Below are 22,004 nucleotides of genomic sequence, written 5' to 3'. Positions count from 1 at the left end.
ACTAGGAATGTCAGTGAAATTACGCTGTCACTGTCAACATTAATGGTTTTAGAAAACAAAGATTTAAGACATCAGACTTGAAAAGGGAAAAACAGGTTTATTTCATGCAGTTTACAATACACTAGTGTTATGAAAAGGAGGTTAAAAAAATATCCACACACATTTTAGTTGTATGTTTGTTTTAAAAATGATGGTTAACTGTAACCACCTTCAAATGATTTGGGAAGCCCTAGCAGTTTTTTATCCAGGGAAATTCCATGGATTCAGTTTCTTGTCTATATCTGTGCTAAGAGTTCTGGCTAATGCAAAAGCATTAAAACCAGATCAAAACTCAAACTTTGCTGCAGTAAGAACACTTCAGAGATAATGAATTGGCACAAAATAAAGTGTTATTGCTAATCCACTATCCAGGAAATAACGTTGCAAGTATGGCCACTTGGATATTAACACAAACAGCTGATGCACAGCTAATGTTGAGACCAGTGACTCTTGAGAAGAGTTTAAAAAAACAAATAACATCTGCAGAATTGGGTAGGTGGGCTTAGAGAGTCCATGGGAAATAGCTCTCCCATAGGAAGGCTCAGATGAGGCTTAGGATGGAAGCAGGTGGAAATAGTTGCCATTTGAGGCTCCTTCAGTTTGGTGACCTTGTTTCAGTTTCAGGTAGAAACCTTGTCGAAACCTTGTTTCAGTTTCAGGTAGACAGGCTGCAACATCTCTCTTACAGTGCCTTGGCACTCGCTTCATCCTAGCAAGTACACGAGCCAAGTTAAGTTTGAGTAAAGCTATTCATAAGCTTTTGGAAAATCCTCAGAAGGAGCAAGAATCATGCACATAAATACATTAACTCTTAACATTTCAGATGTCCAGACCTGGAAATCTCAACAAGTGCCAGGTCAGGTCAAAATTTAGGCTCAGCTTTCTAAGGTCTCTTTACCCCCAAAGTAGCAAAATAACTTTCTGAAAGGTCTCTCTCATTATAGCAGTTACTAACACACAACATCCTAAAAAGAACCCTTTGATGGGCCCAGAAAACTATGTTTGCAGCAGTATCTATTCACAGGACCTTTGAGTTTATGCCTCAGCAGACCTTGCTAAAGTAAAGGGCAGCTAAGCTGCAATGCAGTATTCAGCAACGATTTCCTGGGGCAGAATCATCTCAAGGTCTCCGTCACCAGTGCTGTTCATGACAGTTGTCAGATTTCAGCACGGGCGATAACAAAGTGCTGGGCAAGTGTACTGTCTTCTCTGACCAACCTGGGTACTGAAATTCCAAACCATACATGAACACTTGTATCTGCAACTGCTTCAGCCATTTGTAATGATTTGGAGTCTGTGAGTTGAAAGAAAACCAGAGCAGCTGCTTTTTAAACGTTATGTGTCTCCGGAACTTCAGATTAGCCCTGGAAAGGATTTTAGCCCTTAGCATTTCTGCACTGAAAATGGAAAGAGTTCCTCTATCTGACACTCATTTAAGAAAACTGAACAGTAAGATCTACTTAGCCCTTTAAAGCCTCAGTTCAGTAAGAAGCCTTTAAAGACAGATCCTGATTGTTGTGAGCCAAAGGAAAGTTATATGCCACTGATTTCAGAGAGCCTTCCACCTCTCTTTTTTTAAACTGAATATTTACACTATTTTAAGAATCTATAATCCTACAACACAAACCCAGGTAAGATCCTGACATTGTCCTTCAAGCTGGAAATAACTGCAGTTTCAGCTGTAATGAAGCAACAGGCAGAATTCTCAGCCCGTATGTATTTCAAAATTGTTGTGTTAGAAAAGACAACTGTCCCATGACCACAGTAGGGTTAAGCCAGGAAGTTTTACTCCTCCCATCCTGAGCTACCAAGTACTTTTAAAGGTGTAACAAAATCTCCTCTCTTTGCAAGTGCCCCACCTTTCAGGGCTGATTGAAGAATTTAATTTGAAAAACTTGAGAAAGATGCTTTTGATGTGGTGAGAGAATAAAATAGGAGAGTGACACTTTCTGATTTTATCGCATCTCAAGTGGACAAGCTCTCTTTCACTTACTTTCATCTCCATGAAAAGCCCAGTACTTCACTTTTGTCTCAGTACTTCTGAAGGAATCTCTTTCAGTACACCTGCACGACCGGACAGTACGCATTATAATCCAGTTTCTAAGGTCATTTCATTCATCCAGATACTACTGCGGTTTTGCATTCCAAGCTCATTTTTTTAATACTAATAAAAATAGTAGTTTGCAATTAATGTATGTTAACTTGCTGGTGGTGGCTGTACAGCTCAAAAAGAGACTGACAACTCTTCACCAACAGGTATTCAAAGAGCAGGGTTCTGTCCTGAGCAGCAGTTCCCTCAGCACACCTGCAGTCAGGGGGTTTGCTTTATCTGCTAGATGTTTTTTCTCCTGAAAAGAAGGCCCAACCAATGAAACTCTCTCGGAGAAAGAGGAGACCAATTCAATTTTGGTACCTTCAGGAAACAGTCCTGTTTCTAATCAGCCATAACTGTGCATTCACATTGCTAGAAAGGGAGCAATACAGCTCCTGTAAGGAAAACTTGAAGAAAAAAAAGGTGGATGGAGACTTTAAACTCAGTTTCTTAAAAAATATCTTTTACTAATGCTACAATGAAAGACAAAAGGAACCTTCATCATCACAAGAAACCTGAGTTTGGAAAAAAAAACCACAGTAAATTGTCCAGATTTTTTGAGTATATGATTCTCAGGGATGAAAGTTTAGTAGAGAATTAATATAAGCTCTTAAATACAATCAGGCCTTTGACAGACAATAAATTACTGCAGGATAACAAACTGCACATAATCCATGGTGACCCCACAGGAAGTGAGGGGAAATTCCATGTAACCTCTTGTCTTTTGGTTAAAAAAAAAAAAACATAAAATAATCTCTTTCACATTTACTGTGTGAGCTGCCAGGTCAGACTATACTTTTGGACAGTTATTATGGGCCAGATGCCATTCACGTCTTGGAGGCCTCAGGATGACTCATTCATTGCAGATAAGCCCTGATTTGATTGCTGCTTGAAGAAGTCAAAAGCATTTAATACAAAAATATCATCACCAGTACAGAAAACGAGCCTCTGATGAAGCTTACAGCCAACAGTATGCTACTCGTTTCCTTGCTTCTTCAAAGCAAGAAACTGCTATGGCAAATTTGAACCTCTCGTTTTTTAAACAAGTTTTGCAAGAAGTTTGTAACAGCCTTTAAGGAATTTCACTGAAAATGACGTGCTGAAGTAACCTCCTGTTCCATGGACAACACACCAAAGAACATCACTGAATATTCATATAGCAAAAGCCTAGAAAGTTAAATCACAGAATTTACATTTCCATCAGGGGTCACCCTGATTAATTGTTATGTTTTGGTATCTCTTCCTTCCTGCTTTATTTTCTTCTGCTATGATCTCTTTGTGCTCAGGATCTTAAATTCTAACCTAGAATACTGATTCAAGAATACAGGAGCTGTGTAAATCCAGAGTTCACATCACAGGCTTCCACAGTACATCTATGAACCCATCAGCTTTACACAGTCATAGGCAGTTCTCTTGAAGTAACTACTCTTCAAATGACAGAAAAGAAACAAAGGACTCCAGTTTAAGCTGTATCAGTACATCACCTCATCCTGCAAGATCTTAACAGATGAAGCAATGTTTACAAAACCTGGTGATGTAGACTGGACTCTCATGCAGTTACCTCGTTACTATAGCTAGCTTTATTTGAAATTACAATAGTCAAATAAAAGGAAACCAAACTTAGGGATTAATTCTTAATGCCTTGAAGAAGGCATATGGTAGCACTTCTATTGATCTGAAAGCTCTACATGTTCACAAAAATTAAAGCAATAATGACATTAGCAAGAACAAAAAAGCGGTTAGTTCAGGCGGTCTCAAACAGCATATTTAAATAATTTGCAGGATACCTGCCTATTAATTGTTTTCTTTTTCTTTCTTAACATCCTTGTGAGGTATTGGAAAGAAAGTGCAAAATGATTAGCCACTCATTTGCCCAAATTTGCTACAACAGGGACACAATATAAACTAGACTGCAGGTAATTTCACTGTAAAAGCATGTTTTTAAACTGAAAATACTCCAGTGGGAAAAAAAATACACCTAGAAAAGCCCACTCTTTTACATATTCTACATTTGTTCAGTTTGCTCAGTTTGTTACTCATGCTTTGCTGCTGTCATTCTGGAAAATTTCAGTGTACGAAAGAAAATATTCTGTCTCTTTTGGGTTAAATAAGAGAGACAACAGAAATGCTGATCCAGAAGGAGCACTGCAAAACAGGTATTTCAGGCATTAAAATCCACTTCAGCCAATGCCATATTACTCTGTAGAGCACATCAAGAAAACAACAAGAAACATGGTTGGCTGCAATTCCATGAGCTTGGGAGCTCAGAGAATTCAGTGGAGTCATATTGCTTAAAAACACGGTGACTACTGCAGCAGAGGAAATGTTTTAATATGCAGTTAACACAGACAACTGTTATGCTTATTTTCAGATACACAAGATAATCTGTTACTATTTCGGGGAAATTTGAGTGCTCAATTCAAGCTGATAAAATATGGGTGCCTAAAAAAGTATAAAAGTATAAACATTTCCCCCTACACAATTACATTTTTAGTAAATTCAATTCAGTTTTAACATCTTAAAAAAAAAGACAAACACTGTCTGTGTTGTTGTGGAGGGGCCAGCAGCTTCCTGTGCAGACCACATCCAAGTTGAAAAATGTGTTACAAACTCTTTCAAGCATTAGACGCATGGACAAAACATTCAGCCCATTGCTTAATCTGCTTAGTAGAAATGGTTTTTACAAATCGTTTCTGCCAAACTTTTATCAATGTATAAGAAGTCCTTAAAAAAAAAAAAAAAACGAACAAAAACTAAGCCAAACAAACAAACAAAAAACCCCAACCAACCAACCAGAATAACCACAAAAAAAGAAAAACCCAAACCATCTCAAAGAGCCAAGAGCCTGGCTGTTTGGAAATCAGGCATTTGTGTAAAGGATTACCTAGAGTAGACACCTAAATTCTGAAGTTACTGACAACGGAAACGGTAACACCTTTAGAATTCAAAACAATCTTGTAGCTTTTTGAAACTCCCACTGCTTTCATAAGTCAATGAAGCTGAGTTTTATACTATTTCATTAAGTGTTTTAAAGATGTGCTAAAGATTTTGCTTAAAACATAGTGTATTAAAAAGCTCCAGTCTTGTGTATTAACTTTCATCAAGGACAAACTAATAAAGCTGCACCAGCTATTTTCGGTGTCCTTTAACTGCATAGTTCAAACCGTATAGAAAGAGAAAGGTTGGTTACAGGTATCCTGAATGTCTGATGTATTTAAGCTTTTCAATGGGATGATTCTGTGTTCACACTCAAGGTTGACTTTAACCCCACTCGCAGAGAGAGGGATCTAGAACTAGCCAGCCATATTTCTGTACAACCTCCAGCTCTTGAAAAATGTCTATCACAATCCACAGAATTCATTGCTTATAGGCATTTCATGAAAGCACAAACACACATATGGGTACAAACATCTCAAAAGAAACAAAATGTTCAGTTGTTCATTTTCAGTGAATTTTGATTCCCTTTCCAAACATCTGGTTAAGACTGGAGCATAACTTTTGCAGGAGGAGACTGTTTCAACAGAAGGAACATCAAGAATAACTCAGATTAAGGCCATTTTCTGAGTTTAGTCTTCCCTTTGGGCATTAAAATATGCTATTAATCCAGTCAATATATACACCCTTCCTTCAGAGAAACCTCTTGTCTGCTGTGTAACTTTTTACATGCTAGTTTCAGTTGATCTCCTAGACTGTTATTACATTATAGAGTATGTCACAAAGCCATAAGGAATGTGCAGTATAACACAGTCAACTGGGGCTGCCACTGATTCTGAAACAATGTAGACCCCAAATATTTGCATTTGTGGGCTGTAATGTGTGTGTAGCACCAATTACATTGTCCTTTAAATGTTTGCAATGATTAGTAGGAAAATGTCTCCAAACTGATCAACATTGGGTCATCCAGCACCAGACATCAAGTGCTACATCTCTCAGAGGAAAATATGAGTGCATGGTCATTTCAAAAGACCAGTGTCTGTCAGCCCACAGGAGAGTACAACCATGCACTACAACCAAAACTTAACACACACTCCCACACCATCTATTCCCATAAGGTAATCTCGCAATGCTTTCAGCCAGTTGACACCAGCTTATAGGCAAAAATGGTTGAACCCAGATCAACAGAGTATTGTCTAAATCAGATTTTTTTTCTTTTGCAGCCGAGCCTCTTCAGTGTGACAATTCACTGTGTCTTGGAATAAAAGAGAAAAAAATTGTCACCATTCAATACTGTCTTCACATCCTGGAACCTCGCTCTTGCAAAATCTGAAACAGACCAATGAAAAGTCTATAAATGAAAATTCGTTTTAATGTCATTCCTAAAGCATGGAGGTCAAAGAGAATCATGACTGCTTCAAATAACTGAGAGTGTCAGGGATCTGGTTCAAGGATATTCCTGAAGTCTGTGCTTTAAGGCTGAAAAAGACAGGTTGATAGATGCAACGTCCACTATCAAACATCATTAAAACAGATGTAAATCAAGGCTAAGAATTAAGTATGATTAATATAACCAAAGTTTAAGGATTGGTAGATGTAAAAAGTAAGCTATTTCACCTCAAACAACTACATTTCCTCACAGATTTTTACTATGCTATTCAGACATACAAAGGTTATCTGCTGGATTGACCAGCTATATAAAAATAAATACTACTATGACAGCAGGGTTTAGATATTATTACATTAACATTATGTGCTCATGCAAGATCTCACAAGTTTTTTAGGCATCCTTGTCCACATTAAAGTTATTTCTGTTGACACAGGACACAGCACACTGAACTTTTCATGCACTACCTTGTCCATCGTTATCCTCTGAAATGCTCAAGTCAGGCAGCTGACAGGCAGTGCCAGCTCTCACTTGATAACTCTGTCTAAGGGATTTGATTCTCCCACTGTTACCAAGGAACTGAGATTCCCATTACAGTGAGTACAGGACCGGTTTTGGTTTGTTGTTTTCCTAAAAGCAACTCTGTCTAAGGGATTTGATTCTCCCACTGTTACCAAGGAACTGAGATTCCCATTACAGTGAGTACAGGATCGGTTTTGGTTTGTTGTTTTCCTAAAAGCAGTTGGTTTGTTTAAAATTCACCTTAAAGGGCATATATTAAACAGAAGCTAAATACCCACTCCTGAAAAAAACAGGAATCTTTGTCTAGAGCATTTTGCAACACGAAACCCATGTAATTCTACTTCCAGTGTGACCATTATTTTCCTTTTCTGCTTCAATTCTGCTTGGCTGTTGGCATAAGTATCCAAGTCTTAGGACTGACTGTCCAAGCAACGTTTCTCATGTTGCTGCTCTACACTGACTGGCAATCAGCAATAATGAGCTCAACTCTTGGGCTGTGTAGCACTATGAAACTGCATAAGCAAATTGTAGAACTGACCATGCCAGTAGCCAAATCAAGCACTACGAGAAGCTTCAAACATACTGAGCACAACTACTTGATAATGTTAACCTGTAAGTAAAAGTATCTCTAATTATACTTCATTTTCATTTGCTACTGAAAAGGACTGTTCATTTCAAAAGCTGCCAGGAAGCAAAGGCACAATCCCTGGACAATGGCATAGCTGTCTTCAATGTAGAATTTCCTTCTATGATGATTTCAGTGTAGTCTGATACAGTGTAGTGTGATCCTAGCACACAGTAGCATGTTCCATCCCAGAGGACACACAGAATCTGACAACACACAGAAACACTTCAGTCCTTGTGCTCGTAAGGTAAAAACGGGTGATCACTTAACACAGCAGAGCAGTTTCACATATGGTTTGAATTAGAAAACCATCTAGGTATTTGTTTTCTTTTTAATATTGTTAAAGCCTTGATAATTTAACCTATCAGCTTTTGTAGGTCATTGAGCCTAATACGTCTTTCATAGTGTAGTCAAGTAGGGTCTCACCTCCTTTGCAGAACTCCATGGAACTGTTTAAGGACTGGAGTTCATAAAGAACTCATCGCCACCGGTGTGCCTCAGGGACAGTTTAGAGACAGGTCAGTGTAAGCTTAAAAACAGAAATAAATACTTCACTTTATCACCTGCTCACTGCACTTCCTGCAGTACCTGGATCTCCCTGTGCTCACCGAGGGCTTTCTCATTTCAAATTCAGTACTATTGAAGTTACGAGGCCATACGTCACTGCAGCTACTCTGATAAATCTCCAAAATACAGAAAAATGTTTTCAATGGGCCATGACATACTTTAGCGTGCTATTTAGATGTGAACATTGCTTATTTCATGAAGATAATTTACTATGTGCACTAAGCAAAAAGCATTTAATAGGAAACTAGTTAAGATAAAAGTGAATTATGTGAGAAAAAGCCAGGTCCTGAAAATTGCTCAGCCACTGCTAGTATAAACACATTCAAAAGGGATTAGACAAGCTTACTGAAGGTAGTGACATTGGTACCTCCTCATGGGATCATAGTCATGGTAGCTTTCATACAATGATCTGCATACAGGCTTGAAGCTAAAATTCCTAAAATGAGGCTTACTGGAAGGTGGGGAAGTATACCAGGAGTTAATTTTATGAATGCTTCATACTTAAGCTCTTTTTTTGATTATTTGCTGTTACTCACAGCTGTGAACAAAGTGCTGGAGTAAATGCCCACATAGCAGGTAACAGCCTGACCCAGAAAAAGTATCCAGGAAGTTCATCTGCAACAGGGGCAAAACCACGGCTAATTAAGTACCTGTGCAGTCAGAAAATATTTTATCTATTAATTTTGTGAATCTGCTCAATTTGAAAAGAAACAATTGAGCTTATTCTTTCCTAGAAAATAAAAAGATAATTCCAAGATTAACAGAACTGTTTTCTACAGCTTCAGAACATGTACAACAAGAGAAAGCTAAGCCAGATCCAGCACTGAAATGTGAACACTTTACTGAGCCAGTAAACCCAACATGAAGTAGAAAATTTTGTAAGATCAGGCGACATTTTAATGCATTTTGGTTGCTACTTTGTCTACGAGACCTACGTTTACAACAAGAGAAACAATTTCTGATCAGCAAACTCTCAGGAGAGGTGTTCAGAAACTGTGTGAAAGGATCCTTTCTAGTCATGGGCAGTGACTTTGTCCAAAGAAGAAATACAAAAATCGTACTTACTTATTAATCCCAGGAAGACTGACTCTGCTGCAATTTGAAATTAATCTTTTATTTTTATTTATTTTTCTCTCCTGAAAAACCCTTTACTAAGACTATTCCTAAAGATTTTAATGGGTTACTGAGTAAAAATGCTGAGAGAGTATGTTTCAAAGCTAAGGGAGGTCAGTTATGGCAGGTCTTCTCCTAATCTGCTAGTAGCCAGGATTGCGGAGTATGTCTGCAGCAGAACCAGGCGCAGAAGAAGTTTTTGTTTGAGGACATGCTCTACTAGCTAAATAGGTGACTTCACTGATAATGCTCCTCTGTCTGCACATTTTAGATCACAGAATTACTAAATGATTTAGGTTGGAAGGGCCTTTAAAGATCATCTGGTCCAATCCCCTGCTCTGGGCAGGGCCATCTTTCACTAAACTAAATGCTTGAAACGATGCTCAAAGTCCCACTCAACCCAACTTTGAACACTTTCAGGGATGGGGCATCCACAACTTCTCTGGACAACCTCATAGTAAAGACTTTCATCATTTTATCCGATCTAAATCTACTCACTTTCAGTTTAAAAACATTGTCTTTGGTCCTGTTGCTATGGGCCCTGGTAAAAAGTCTTCCTCTGTCTTTTTATAAGCACCTTTCAGGTATTGGAAGGCTGCGGTGACATCTCCCTGGGGCTTTCCCTTCTCCAAGACAAACAACCCCAATTCTCTCAGCCATTCTTCCTAGCAGAGGTGTTCCAACCCTCAGACAATTTTTGTGTCCTTCCTCCGGATCCACTGTGAACAGGTCCATGTCTTTCTTGTACTGGGAACCCCAGAGCTGGACAGTCTGGATGCTCCAGGTCGGGTCTTCATGAGAGCAGAGCGCAGGGCAAGAATGCCCTCCCTCAACCTGCTGGCTAGCTCTGGATAACTGGCTTCCTGGGCTGCAAGTGTACTCGGCTCATACTACCAGTATCTCCAAGTTGTCCTCTGCAGTGCTGCTCTCAACCTATTACTCACCCAGTCTGTACTGGTACTAGAGACTGTCCCTACCCTGGTGTAGATCTGCTATGTTCAGAATCTTCCTTCTTTTCATGCTCTGTTCTGGTTTTCCTCCAGGTGCACCAGATCCAAAGTTAACTTAAAAACTGTAAACACTGCTGAACGCGTTCTCATATCCGAGGGGCCTGAGTGTGACTGCTTCTTAGGGAAGCAGAACATGAGAACTATTTCCTCCCATGCAAAATAAATCTGCTGCATACAGAACAGCATCTTAAGGACTGTTTGTCTCTCAGGCAGCTTAAAAATCTTGCGTTCACTTCCAGCACAGTGCCAGTTTATTTTTTTCAATAAAGCTTCAGATTTGACCTGTTCCTTGCAGCCACTCTTGAAGACTTGGCGAAATACCTTATTCTATCTCAGCAGCAGTATCTGTTAGCATCAGCAAGAAGATAACCTAGGTTCTTCCTTAAACATGCGGAAGCAACTACAGAGATAAGTATAAATCTGGTTTACAGATAAAAAATCCAAGTGTGTAGGTAAGAAGCTTGAATTCAATCTCATGCAATGCTAAATACCTCAAATTTATACTACTCAAGCAACTATACTAAACATCTAACTGAATATTCAATGATAAGTTATCTTCTAGAAACTGAATAGTATAATAAATATGAGTAGTGCTGGCAGACACATACGAAGTTGCAGAAGTTGTGTTTTCTGATGCAATTTTTGTGTTCTTCCATTTGTGACTTTTAAAGTACCTGATCTTCAATAAGATGGTGTACAATGGAAAGCACCTGATCCCTCCCCAGAGACAGTTGTTTCCTATGATAAATATAACTGCAGCACTGAGATCACATTGTTTACTTATATTTGCCAATCCTGATTCAGAAACTATTAATTTCAAAATTATCAGCTACGACCATCTTTGATGATGTTGTACTGAATGTGTATCCTGTAGGTTCCTACCAGACTCTACATGTGAAAAAAATATTTGATGTAAAAGCTGGTGCACAGAAAATTAAAAGCAATTCTGACCCTAGAATCTACATGAAGAACTTTTCTGCTCAGCAAAGCTGTAAAGGAACCAATCACAATACATCTTAGGACAACAACACCAATTACTGTGTCCAAGAAGCAATATCCACATCAGGAATTCTATGTTTGCTAACCATGCCACCACTATAATCACAAACACACATACCACCAGGACTAGCCAAAGAACAGCACTAGTGGGGTAGGAACTGGATGGGGCAGAAAAGCATCCGTGTAAGTTCCTAGGGGCAGCTAATGCTCACCATGACATTTACACTTAATCTGAGTCATTCATATCGTAATCCGTTTCTTCATCCTCACTCTGAGTGGCATGCAGCATGCAGCAAGTATAGAGAAAGGAAGGGAAAAGAAAAGATTGTGAGTGAGTCAAAGCTGCAACAAAGTACAGTCCACTTACACTTGAAGCACCTGTGAATGACATTTATTTACTTTTATCTGGGACTCCACTCTTTGCAAGAAAGAACAACAGCAGACAATTTCAAGAAGGAACATCACAGATTTCATTAAAATTTCCTTTTTCAGATGTCTAAAGTTAGCAGATAGAAGCCAATAGTGCCATGCAACATAACAACAGGGACCGTAAGCATAGAGAAAAGTTAAATAAAACTGTAAAGCTGGTACCTTTACTCCGTGTACTCTTCATCATGGATGGGAAAGGATAGCACTTGAGAATCAAACTTTGGATGTAGATGTTATGAACAACCTTTGGCCATTTGTCCAAAGAGCGACAGATCAATAAGGTGGTACAAAAGAAAATAATGCTTGTGGGAATATCGGTTAGCTTTTAGTAGTGTCATGGCTACCATTAAAACCCACTGGAACCATTTAAGTCAATGTCCCAAATGCCATCAATTTCCTTAGCTTAAGTGTATTTGAAGGTTACACAGAAGTCAACTACTAACTTACTATGCAAACTGTTTTCAAAAAAAAAAAAAAAAAGAAACATAAGGGAAAGAAGTCTCCGAGAAGGAATGAAGGTGAAGCTTGATTAGATGGGCTATCAGAAAATGTCTTTTCCTTTTCTGACAGTCCAGTACGATCAACTAAAATTGAAATGCTTGACAATAAAAATTACATAGTGGCAGCTTTTTGCTTTCTCTAACCCAACCTGCTGTAGAAGTAACAGGAAGACTTTCTCCATAGCTTCTGAAAGTCAGTCCCAATACATGAACGTATTATCCTGTATACACCACTGGATACCAGAATTTCATATGAACTTCATTAAGACCATCGAGCTACTGAGACAACAGCTCCCAAGCTGCGAGCAAGATTCCTGAACACAACTGTCAGAAGCCTCTCAACCACAAATAATTTTCTATTTTTCTTTTCAGGCATAACACATGCCTATTAAAAATATTTGATCTATTAGTGTTGTGGTTTAAGCCAGCACTGCACCAGCTACTAAGAAGAAGAACTGTTAACAGCTGAACCCAGGACAACTAGAAACACAGGATAGAAAAGATTATTCTTCAAGTATTGCTATTAGTTGCTAGCAATACCTCAGCGCTTCCAGGACAAAAGGAGTGAATGTTGTATCTCCAACCTTAATCAATTCTGATTCATTACCTGGACAAATTACACCCTGCTCTCTTTTCTGAAACAATGACGAAGAAGCACTTCAATGCAGAGGTTGAAGATCTAGCCCCTCTCAGAGCTACTGAATTTGCAGAGCTGTACTGCCCTTTGAAGTAGCTTTTGTATTTAGGGTTTAATCATTTCATTTTAACAGTATTTTCTTTTCCATTAAGGGTTCAGTATAACTCTGGCAACTTCTGAAGTTCCCTGAAGATGTGCTATCATTCCTTATGAAGATCCTTATCAGATTCTAGAGTTCCATGGTTTATTTCAGGTACATAGCCTAGTCCTAAATTATTACCACGCATCTCTAACCTGTCAACTTTGCATCTTGGCAAAAGCAGACCCTGACCTGGGGTATTGGAAACAGTAAGCCGTGGCTTAGCTAGGTTCAGTGTTTACCTTGACTACATTAATCCCTTACAACTCCTTGGAAGTTTTATCTCTACAGTGACAAAAGAGCATAAATTAATCATTTCACTAAGAATCCAACGTAAAGCTTGCAGTGTTTTTGCAGTGCAATTTACAAAAATGTCCCCACATATGTAGCCATGTAACCAAGTCGCAAGGCATAGAAAGTAGTGAAGCTTTATCTGTTTGAGGCCTCAGTGCCAAGACCCAGGTCAATTCTTAAACATTATTTCAAAATTCCTCTCTTTGAAAGTTATTCTTGAAAAAGCAAGCTTTGATGTTTTACCAGTTGTTTCCTATCTACATATGCTAAATTAAAAGCTTTTAAGTAAGCTACAGAAGTATCCGGTTTGTAGTCATCTCATACAAAGCAACAATACAGTGAGAAAAACTGTTCAATATGCATGGAAGAGAAGCATATACTTACATATATAACTGGTCTGCCTTACTACTATTCTGTTGTGTTTTTACATTTTCCCTTGTACAAACTCTGAAAGACAACTGAGCAAAATGCTAAGATACTGTGCCTGTTACAATCTTTTTGGAAAGCTAGCTACAGAAAGTAAAGAGAACTGGGTAGACACCTGAAAACCCTAAGCTAACAAATACCTTCATTTTGTAACATATTGCACAGGACTATGCTTTTCAGAGACAGCATATTACAATCTCCAGTCTTGACAGTAAGATTTCTTCTGTTGAAGTGTAGCAAGAAAAATAGTTTTCAACTGAACCAGTGGCAGAATAAGGAAGCATTCAATTTTTTCAGAAACAAACCCTAGATTCTCAACTGTAAACAGCAAATTATCTGCCAATACTTGAAAAAAACCAAGACAGGTTATCAGGAATATCGCAGACTATTGGATTTAAAGAACCCATTTGGTATAACAAATGCATGCTGACTGTACCATTTACAGTCATGCAATGGACAGGGAAACATTATTAGTCATGAGTGAGGGGAAAAAAAGCAATTAAACAATGGTCCAGAACAGAGATAGGCCTAGCAGGACTTAGTGAAGCCCAACTAATTCGACACCATTTATTTAGTCCAATGTCTCATAACTTACCTTTGCTTTTTCACTTGGTTCACTGGTTGTGCCATAGGGAGTGTTATGCAATTCCTTTGAGACCACACACAGAAATTCTGCCTGATCTTCATTGCCATAGTTATAGGAAGAACCAATACTGACCAGCTGAAAGATTGGGGGGGAGGGGAAAAAAAAGTCAACTGCATTTCCACATAAAACAAACTGTAAATTCTCATAATTAATACAAACACTCCTCACTGTTCAGACTGTTGGCTGCGCCTGAAGCATGATTCTCCACTTCAATGCAAATACATTTGGATGCTGACAAATACACTGACACTCGGATGAGAAGATAAACATAGTTTTTCTTTTTAAACCTTTTACAGAACTAATGATTGAATGGTTATGATCATTCTGTGACAGAAAAGGCTACAGAGGCAGGCCAGCGGAGAAGTAGCCTCTTCCTGTTTCTGTTATTTACTGGAAACCTTCCCACCCTCCAAAGTCAATTTTTAAGAAGTCTGTACGTTGTACCTTGATGTGGTGGGATTTAACATGTAAATGGTTGCATGCAGGAAGCACTTTAACCTGAAGGGATACCCACGACTTTACTTACAGATAACAGTACTTCTATTAAAACATATTTTGAGGGTACAAAGACAAAATTTGCATTTGATCAGAAAACAGCAAGACACAGCATGGTGGGACACCAAGAATAACATCCGAAACTCATATGTGCTGCTACAAGGAAGCTAATTACAGAAGCACTACAAGCAGAAGCCATGTGTAATGTAATGTGACCTGTTTACAAGCTTCTACAAGTCTCAACTGAATGATAAATGACAATTTACTGAGCACAAAGGATATACTCAGCACCAGTACTACCGTGTATGCAGTGTGTTTATCAAACGGCAGAAATTTCATGTAACTTGTCTTACCTCACACAGAGTTGTGGAGTAATGGAGGAATTAGAGACACCCTTCCCATTCCCCCGATCCTCAAAGTTATGTGACAGTATTAAAGAAATTTTAGGGTAAAATGCAGCTGCTACTTCTGGGATAGAATATGGTTGACATGCACAGGATCTACCTTATGACAGTTCCCCAGGCAACCCTGTGACCTCAGCATATGCTGAGAGAAACTGAAGGGGAGTGGAATGGAGCGAAGGCCCTGCGGCCAGGCTCTGTTTTCCTCCCTACAGGTGTGGGAACGTGATGACACCATGTACTGATAAACTGCACAGCAGCTGCCAAAACAGCGCTGTAAAGTGAGAGAATTCATACCAAAAATGTGTGTGGCTTGGTGGATGAAGTTGCCAAGCCATTATCCATCATATCTGAGCAGTCGCGGCAGTTCCATCAAGTTCCTGCTGACTGGAAACGGGGAAATATAAGCCCCATTTTTAAAAAGGGAAAAAAGGAAGACACACGGAACTACAAGCTGGTCAGTCTCACCTCAGTGCCTTTGCTTAGCTTGCCTCTTTTCCAAGCCAGAATAGAGTCAGATATAGCTGGTTCATTTCTTTAAAGATTTCAAAAGCATGACGAAAGAATGTATGATGCTATTACTGCTGACACAGATCAAAGGCCTAAAAATCAACCTGTTGCACAGATACACTGTATCTAAATGTCATTACCAAAACTGTATTAAATCTAACCTACCAAATCACCATATTCATGTGATAAGAGTGTCCTACTCCCCAGTATCCATTATATCATTAAAGTGCCCTGCTAATGGCCCCATAGAAAATGCTTGACTTGTTTTTTAGGGCAACAGCACTTGAAACACTGTCATTATCTGTCTAAGAACAGACTGTGTACTTCCATTAGTAGTCTAGCAGAGTACCAAGGAGAGTAAAAGCCTTGTTAAAGGAGGGAAGATGCAGCATAGACGAAATCTTGGTCCAGAATCTGTACCTGAGGGATAAGATTATTCCTCCAACAAAAGTGGAAGATAGACCTAGGTTAAAACCAGCTTCCATATAGCACTGCCAGGAGAAAATAAAGCCTCACTGTATTTTTAAGGAGAGAGGAGAGAGATGTTCAGATGTGCCTGCACTTGGTAAGACAGCTAAGCAAGCACCTCCACAGACAGAGCCAACGTCTACAAAGAGCAGCAGGCAGTATGCCTGTACAGTGAACCAACTCAATGCCAGGCCTAGGTGATGTCAAATTTTTTGGACCCTGACAGTAGCATACAAGGCTCAGCCTTCAATGAACAGTCCTGACAATCAAGATTCAGCATTCTCAAACTAACTACTTTAACTACACTGTCTGGGTGTGATCACCAGAAACCTTTCCCTCCCTTCTCCACTCCTAACATCACTCTGGGTCTGCAAAATACATACATACTCGATAATGAATACAGGATGATCAAAAATAAATGTGCTAAAGAGAATTTTTTCCAGAAAAAAACAGGTAATGAAGTTACAAAACTCCATTTTTCCTTCAGAAGCACCAATACATCCTCATTGGAATACAAAGGCACCATTTATCTTGAGACACTAAGTCAGCTAATCTTCCACTCTGCAGTCCGCACCGTAATACAGAATCACAAAACCTATAAGGTAACTAGTTGATTAGCTGGCCTAAGAAAGTCCACTGAAAAGATGGAAAATGAACCCAGATGTACTTCATACATAGAGATGATTTGTTGCTTCTCTTCCCTAACAGCAAAAAATACCATGCATAAGTTTTCAGGGGAAAAAAAAAGTCAGTTAAAATACATTGGCTCCAAGCCTGTTGAAGTGTATAAAATTTATCCTATATATTATATAGCAATTACAAAAAATACTAACACAGTAACTGCTTCAATTATTGAGGTAATACGTAGAACTATCTTAAACAGCAATTTAAACTCATTTAAAGGCTAGGAAACACTAAAAAAGTTGGATACACATTTAAATGAAGCCACAGCTTCTCTGAAGAAAGATTTGAAGAATAAAATTCAAGCAGATGATTTGATTTAGTACACAGTCAAGTTTTCTTCTTGCAAAATGGCAAGGACTTGGTATCAGGTAACTATGAAAGCTACCAGTAGGAAAAATACTTCTTTACTCATTGACACTTGAAACAAAATAAATGACCTCTCTGAAAGCAGATATGATACAAGAGCCAAACAGCAGCCAAATCATCAACACATTCAACAAGGTAGATACTAATATCCCACGCTAATGCTTCATAATCCAAATAAGTTGATTGTTTGCATGTAAGTCTGTTCAGGAGACGTGGCAGACTGACTAATTACTAGGTATTGGACGGGATTATTGATTTAGCCAACTACAAAACATCTGGATGACTTTTTGCCATTACTGATCAGTCGGTGCCCTTCAAGATGAAGTTACTTTTGCAACATTAAAAATAAGTTCTTCAAGACTCCCAACAGAATACTCTTGTAAGCAGCTCCATATGTGTGCAACTAAAAATTTATTGTCTGCATTTATTATTTGCATTATTTTATCAGTAGCATGTCAGAAACTTCATCGTAGGTTTTTGAGAAGCATCAGCAACAATATGGGTGATGGCAGAAAAAGAAACAATGGAAAATGATTGCAGATTAGAACTGAACTGTTTTGTTAGAAAGTATGACCAGAAATAAGGCAGTATTTTAGCACTTGTATTCCAAAAATCTCCCCCTTGTTCCCAGTGTTGGTGGCAATACTTTAAGAAGGGTGCTGAGAAAGTGGAAGCAACTCTTAAACTCCCCCAACCTGCATCTGTCCAACCCTGCACTACCCATTCCACCAAAAAAAACCAAAACCCACAATAAAACAGAGTAATCTGAGGCCAGCAAAACATGCATTACAATGCATAGCAAAAGGATTTCAGACTACTCTTTCTCAGACTTCCTAAAAAGACAAACTCTTTCTGGCTCATGGGACTTAAACAAGAGGTTTAATGACCAATGACTTAAAGAGAGGTTTAATGACCAAGAACTTAAGGGGAAGAAAAAAAAAAGTTGAAACTGTGAATTTTGTCATTTGTATAACTATAAATATGTATCATTTATATAACTATATACATAGACGCATATATCATTTGTATAACTATATAGACACATGTATACATGCATGTACAGATTTTTCCTCCTTGCTTTATTCATTCCATGACTTGTTTCATTACACTCCGTACTAAAGCAGTATGATCCCACTTGAGCACCTCTGTGAGCCTCAGTGTCATAGCAAGCAGAGGAAAATGCCAATGTCACTTATCACCTAAATTCAGTAGATCATGGTCCATTCACTGTTTGCATAGAATAAGGGTGCTGACACTAGTAGAGACTGCCGGATGTAACTACCAAAAGGCAGGTAAGGAAAGCTTTTTTGTTGTTGTTGCTGTTGTTGTTTATTATATTATTCTTGTAATTATTAATATTACTATTATTATAGTTATTTGTATTCTATTGCTTGATATGCCAGTACAGGTCAGGATTTTCCTGAAAAGATGAAGAAATAACAACAGGGAAGCTCCTGTCTCATAAAGTCTGAACTTCTAAGTAAAATAAGAGATGACCATCAGAGAGGTAAAGTGAAAAATAAAAGCAACTAATAGTTCGGCCTAAGAAAGGCGGACAGAGACTACCTGGTGCCTTGCTAGGGTCAGGCTTGTTTTTAAGGAGGAAAGGTTTAAGGATGATTTCAGGGACAAGAAGGAAAAGTTCTTCAGACAGTTTTTTCATAAGTCCGCAGCTCTGTGAGAGGATAACCACCTTTCAAAAAAGTCTACTTAAGAAAAACAGATGACAGAAGTGTTATAGCTGAGAGAATAGGTCAAATTAAGTCACTCAAGAGCAGCAAAACATGAACCTCTTCCCATCTTAAAATAATGACTGTACAGCTAAAAACATCCCCATGAATGGGCAAAATAGTTGGGTCAGTTTTAGGAACCTTACTTTTGAAGTGAACAGTTCTCTTGCCTAACTGAATTGAGGCAGCTCTCAAAACCAGACACATTTCAATAACTTGCCTCTACAGATTTGCTATACTGATTTAACAGTACTGATTCAGAATCTGTACAGTGCATTCAGAGGACAAATTAGCAATAGTATTACCTACTATCACAGACAATCACTCCAACTTGCACAAACAGCGTCTCTTGTCTTCCTTTGTTTTGCACTGGAGTTACCCATATTAACTAACTCTTCTACTTCATGACTACCAATTTCCTTCTCTTTCTGTGATGGTCTGATTTTCAAAACTGAGTAAATTTCATAACAATTATTCTCAAATTATATTTTAAATATTCTTGTACGTTGAATATTACTGCTTCTGTGTCAGCTATGATAAACTCCTGCCACACCAGAAAGCCTGGAAAGTCTTGGAAAGCTTGTCTTCCTGTTTTTTTTTTTTAGTTATAGTAACAGCTGATAGAATGAAAGTCCTCCCCTCAATTTTTTGTTACAAAATCAAGTTGCATGAATGTAAGAATGGCCTCTAAACCTTTTAGAGTTATAATGTGTTTGTTCTACTGCCTTCTCAAAGGATTTGCAAAGGGCTGTAAAGATACATACACATCAGGCGGTAAACTCAGCACTGATGACTGAGACCAGGACTGCAAACATATTTATTTCAGGTCCTTTAATGCAATTGTCAGACTTCACATCTAGAAGGAAGGAAAATTAATCCTTTTTTGTTGATTTTTGTTGTTTGTTGTTTGTGTTTAAAATCTCCCATTTTATTATGTTGGGATTTACTTGGACCTATCTAGGACATGAACACAGGAAATCACATCATGCTGCCTGTACCTCAGGTATCCTTAACAATGGGTCACGTTTCCTAGTCAGTTCCAGAAAGTCTACAAACCCATGCAGTAATTCTGCATTCCAAATGTTACTTATACAACAGCAAGAAACAGTGCTTGATACTTGAAATTAGACTCTGGAATACAGCTGGGCAACAGCCCAGGTTTAAAATTTGCAATTGCATGGTTAAGTGCCCATGTAAACTCTTAAATAAAGTTCTGCTCATGTAAAGTCAGTTTACTGTCATGTTATTTTCATGATGTTATACTGACCTTTCAGACTGAATAACCATATATACAGCAAGGGAAAGAAGCACACTGAGTATTTTACTGATGGAAAATACTAGAGAACACCAGGTTCCCAAATCAATTCACAAAAGACACTTCAGAATGGAGCACAGCTATGGACAGAACTGGAAACTGCCTCCAGTGTAACTGGTTAGCAAAAAAACCCTCCCCAAACTCCTGAATGCTGGGAAGTAACACAGCAATTTAAAAGCAGTGATCTGAGGTCGAGAGGAGCAGGAAGGACAAGACACCCTAAAAAGCCAATGATTGAAGCTACGATTCATTTGGGTAGCAATAAAATTTTCCCTGAAAAATTCCCCAACAAATATAACCAAACCAAACCAACAACAAAGCAATCAACCAACCAAAAAAAAAAAAAAAAAATCAAACTACAAAAAAGACACAAACCAAACAGCCCCTCCCCCCCCAAAAACAAACCAAAACCCAACAACAAACAAACAAACAAACCAACCCCAGAAAACCAAACCCCCAAAACCCGGGATGTTCTTTCCATTTGAGACATGACTTCAACCTGCTGATTTTGTTCTCTCGCTCCTTATTTTATTTCTGAAAAAATCTGTTACTCGTTGTCCCAGCTTTAACATATTTCACTCAGCTAAAGAAAGCAATTAAGATTTGACTTACCAGAAATACAGGGTTCCAACTCAGAACTTAACTGGCTATTCAGTAGATGAAATACACCCAAACTGGAACAATGATTAACACAGAAACGTCCTTTTCTGAACCCAGTGAACTCAAAGCTTTATTTACAGGGCTTCTAATGTTTAAACTGTACTACTTTTACTTAACAACTATGAATCAAAGGCTGTTAACTTTGGAGGAAGATTTAAGGAAAAGAAGGTACCTACTGAGAAGGTAAGAACTCTTCTTAAGAAAACTTTTACCTAAATAACTGGGGGGGGGGTTGGTTGGTTATATTTTTATTATTTTTACAATATGAACATTCATAATGTATCATGAAATACTGTGAATATAAATAAAAGCCAGTCACAAATACACACAAATTACTATGTGCTGTACATCCAGGAATAAAGTGGAATGATTTGAAAGCAGCAGAAACGCAAGGAGGCCAAGCATATCAGTGTGAGGGCAAAAAGAATGGTGTGACACACCTCACTGCAGCATTTCTGGAAGCATCTCTCTTCCCCTTTCACTTCCCGTGACACTATCAGCAGATACTCTGACTGCTGGGCCCGGCCACAGCTGTACTGGGAACCTATACTGACAAGCTGAAATAACCAATCAAAGCAAAACACAAAAAGAAACCTTTGTAAAGCTGAAGCATATACTGTTATCCAAATTGTACAAATAATAGATGAGCTCAAACGTTCAGGTAACATTAACTTGCCACTAGAACACGTTGCTATCAAGCTACAACTTTCATTTAAACATACTTAAAATTTACGAAGGCAGCTGCAAAGCCCTTTGTAATTTCAAGGGAAGTTAAGAGTTACTGAGAGCAAAGCAGAAAACTCACTGTGGTATAGCCAGCTACTCTGAAAACCATAAAGTTTGGTGCATTGTGAAAGTGAGCATTATTTTCCTGTCATACTTTCCAAGTGCAGAAGGTATTGTGGATATAAGACTGGACGGTGTCATGTAAAGCAATATAACAAGCCTGGGTATCGAAGAACTTAACTGTGTTCCAGACATTGACAAACAAAATACAGCTAGGGAAACATATTAAG

At 38.4% G+C, this 22,004-nt stretch overlaps 1 protein-coding gene across 3 annotated transcripts in view; it reads right to left on the bottom strand.

Annotated features, from left to right (window-relative positions):
• Positions 1–77: 77 nt before the first annotated feature.
• KCTD5 (potassium channel tetramerization domain containing 5) overlaps positions 78–22,004 on the bottom strand; it is a 35,820-nt gene continuing 13,893 nt past the window's right edge. Inside the window, exons 5-7 of one of the 3 annotated variants that reach the window (XM_057419575.1) lie at positions 21,429–21,545; positions 14,309–14,434; positions 78–6,394 (exon numbers count right to left, since the gene is read on the bottom strand). In XM_057419575.1, the coding sequence (XP_057275558.1) occupies positions 6,365–6,394; positions 14,309–14,434; positions 21,429–21,545 (273 nt within the window). In that variant the 3' untranslated portion in view covers positions 78–6,364. The remainder of the gene's footprint in view (positions 6,395–14,308; positions 14,435–21,428; positions 21,546–22,004) is intronic. The other 2 variants (XM_057419584.1, XM_057419590.1) reach the window with 2 other exon arrangements.

The sequence above is a fragment of the Pezoporus wallicus genome, unplaced genomic scaffold (assembly GCF_028554395.1).
Source record: "Pezoporus wallicus isolate ANWC-B61680 ecotype Strahan unplaced genomic scaffold, APGP_CSIRO_Pwel_v1 contig_8793, whole genome shotgun sequence".
NCBI classification, from domain to species: domain Eukaryota; kingdom Metazoa; phylum Chordata; class Aves; order Psittaciformes; family Psittacidae; genus Pezoporus; species Pezoporus wallicus.
Note: the sequence above shows the minus strand (reverse complement) of the source record. Positions and strands in the feature narration are given on the sequence as shown.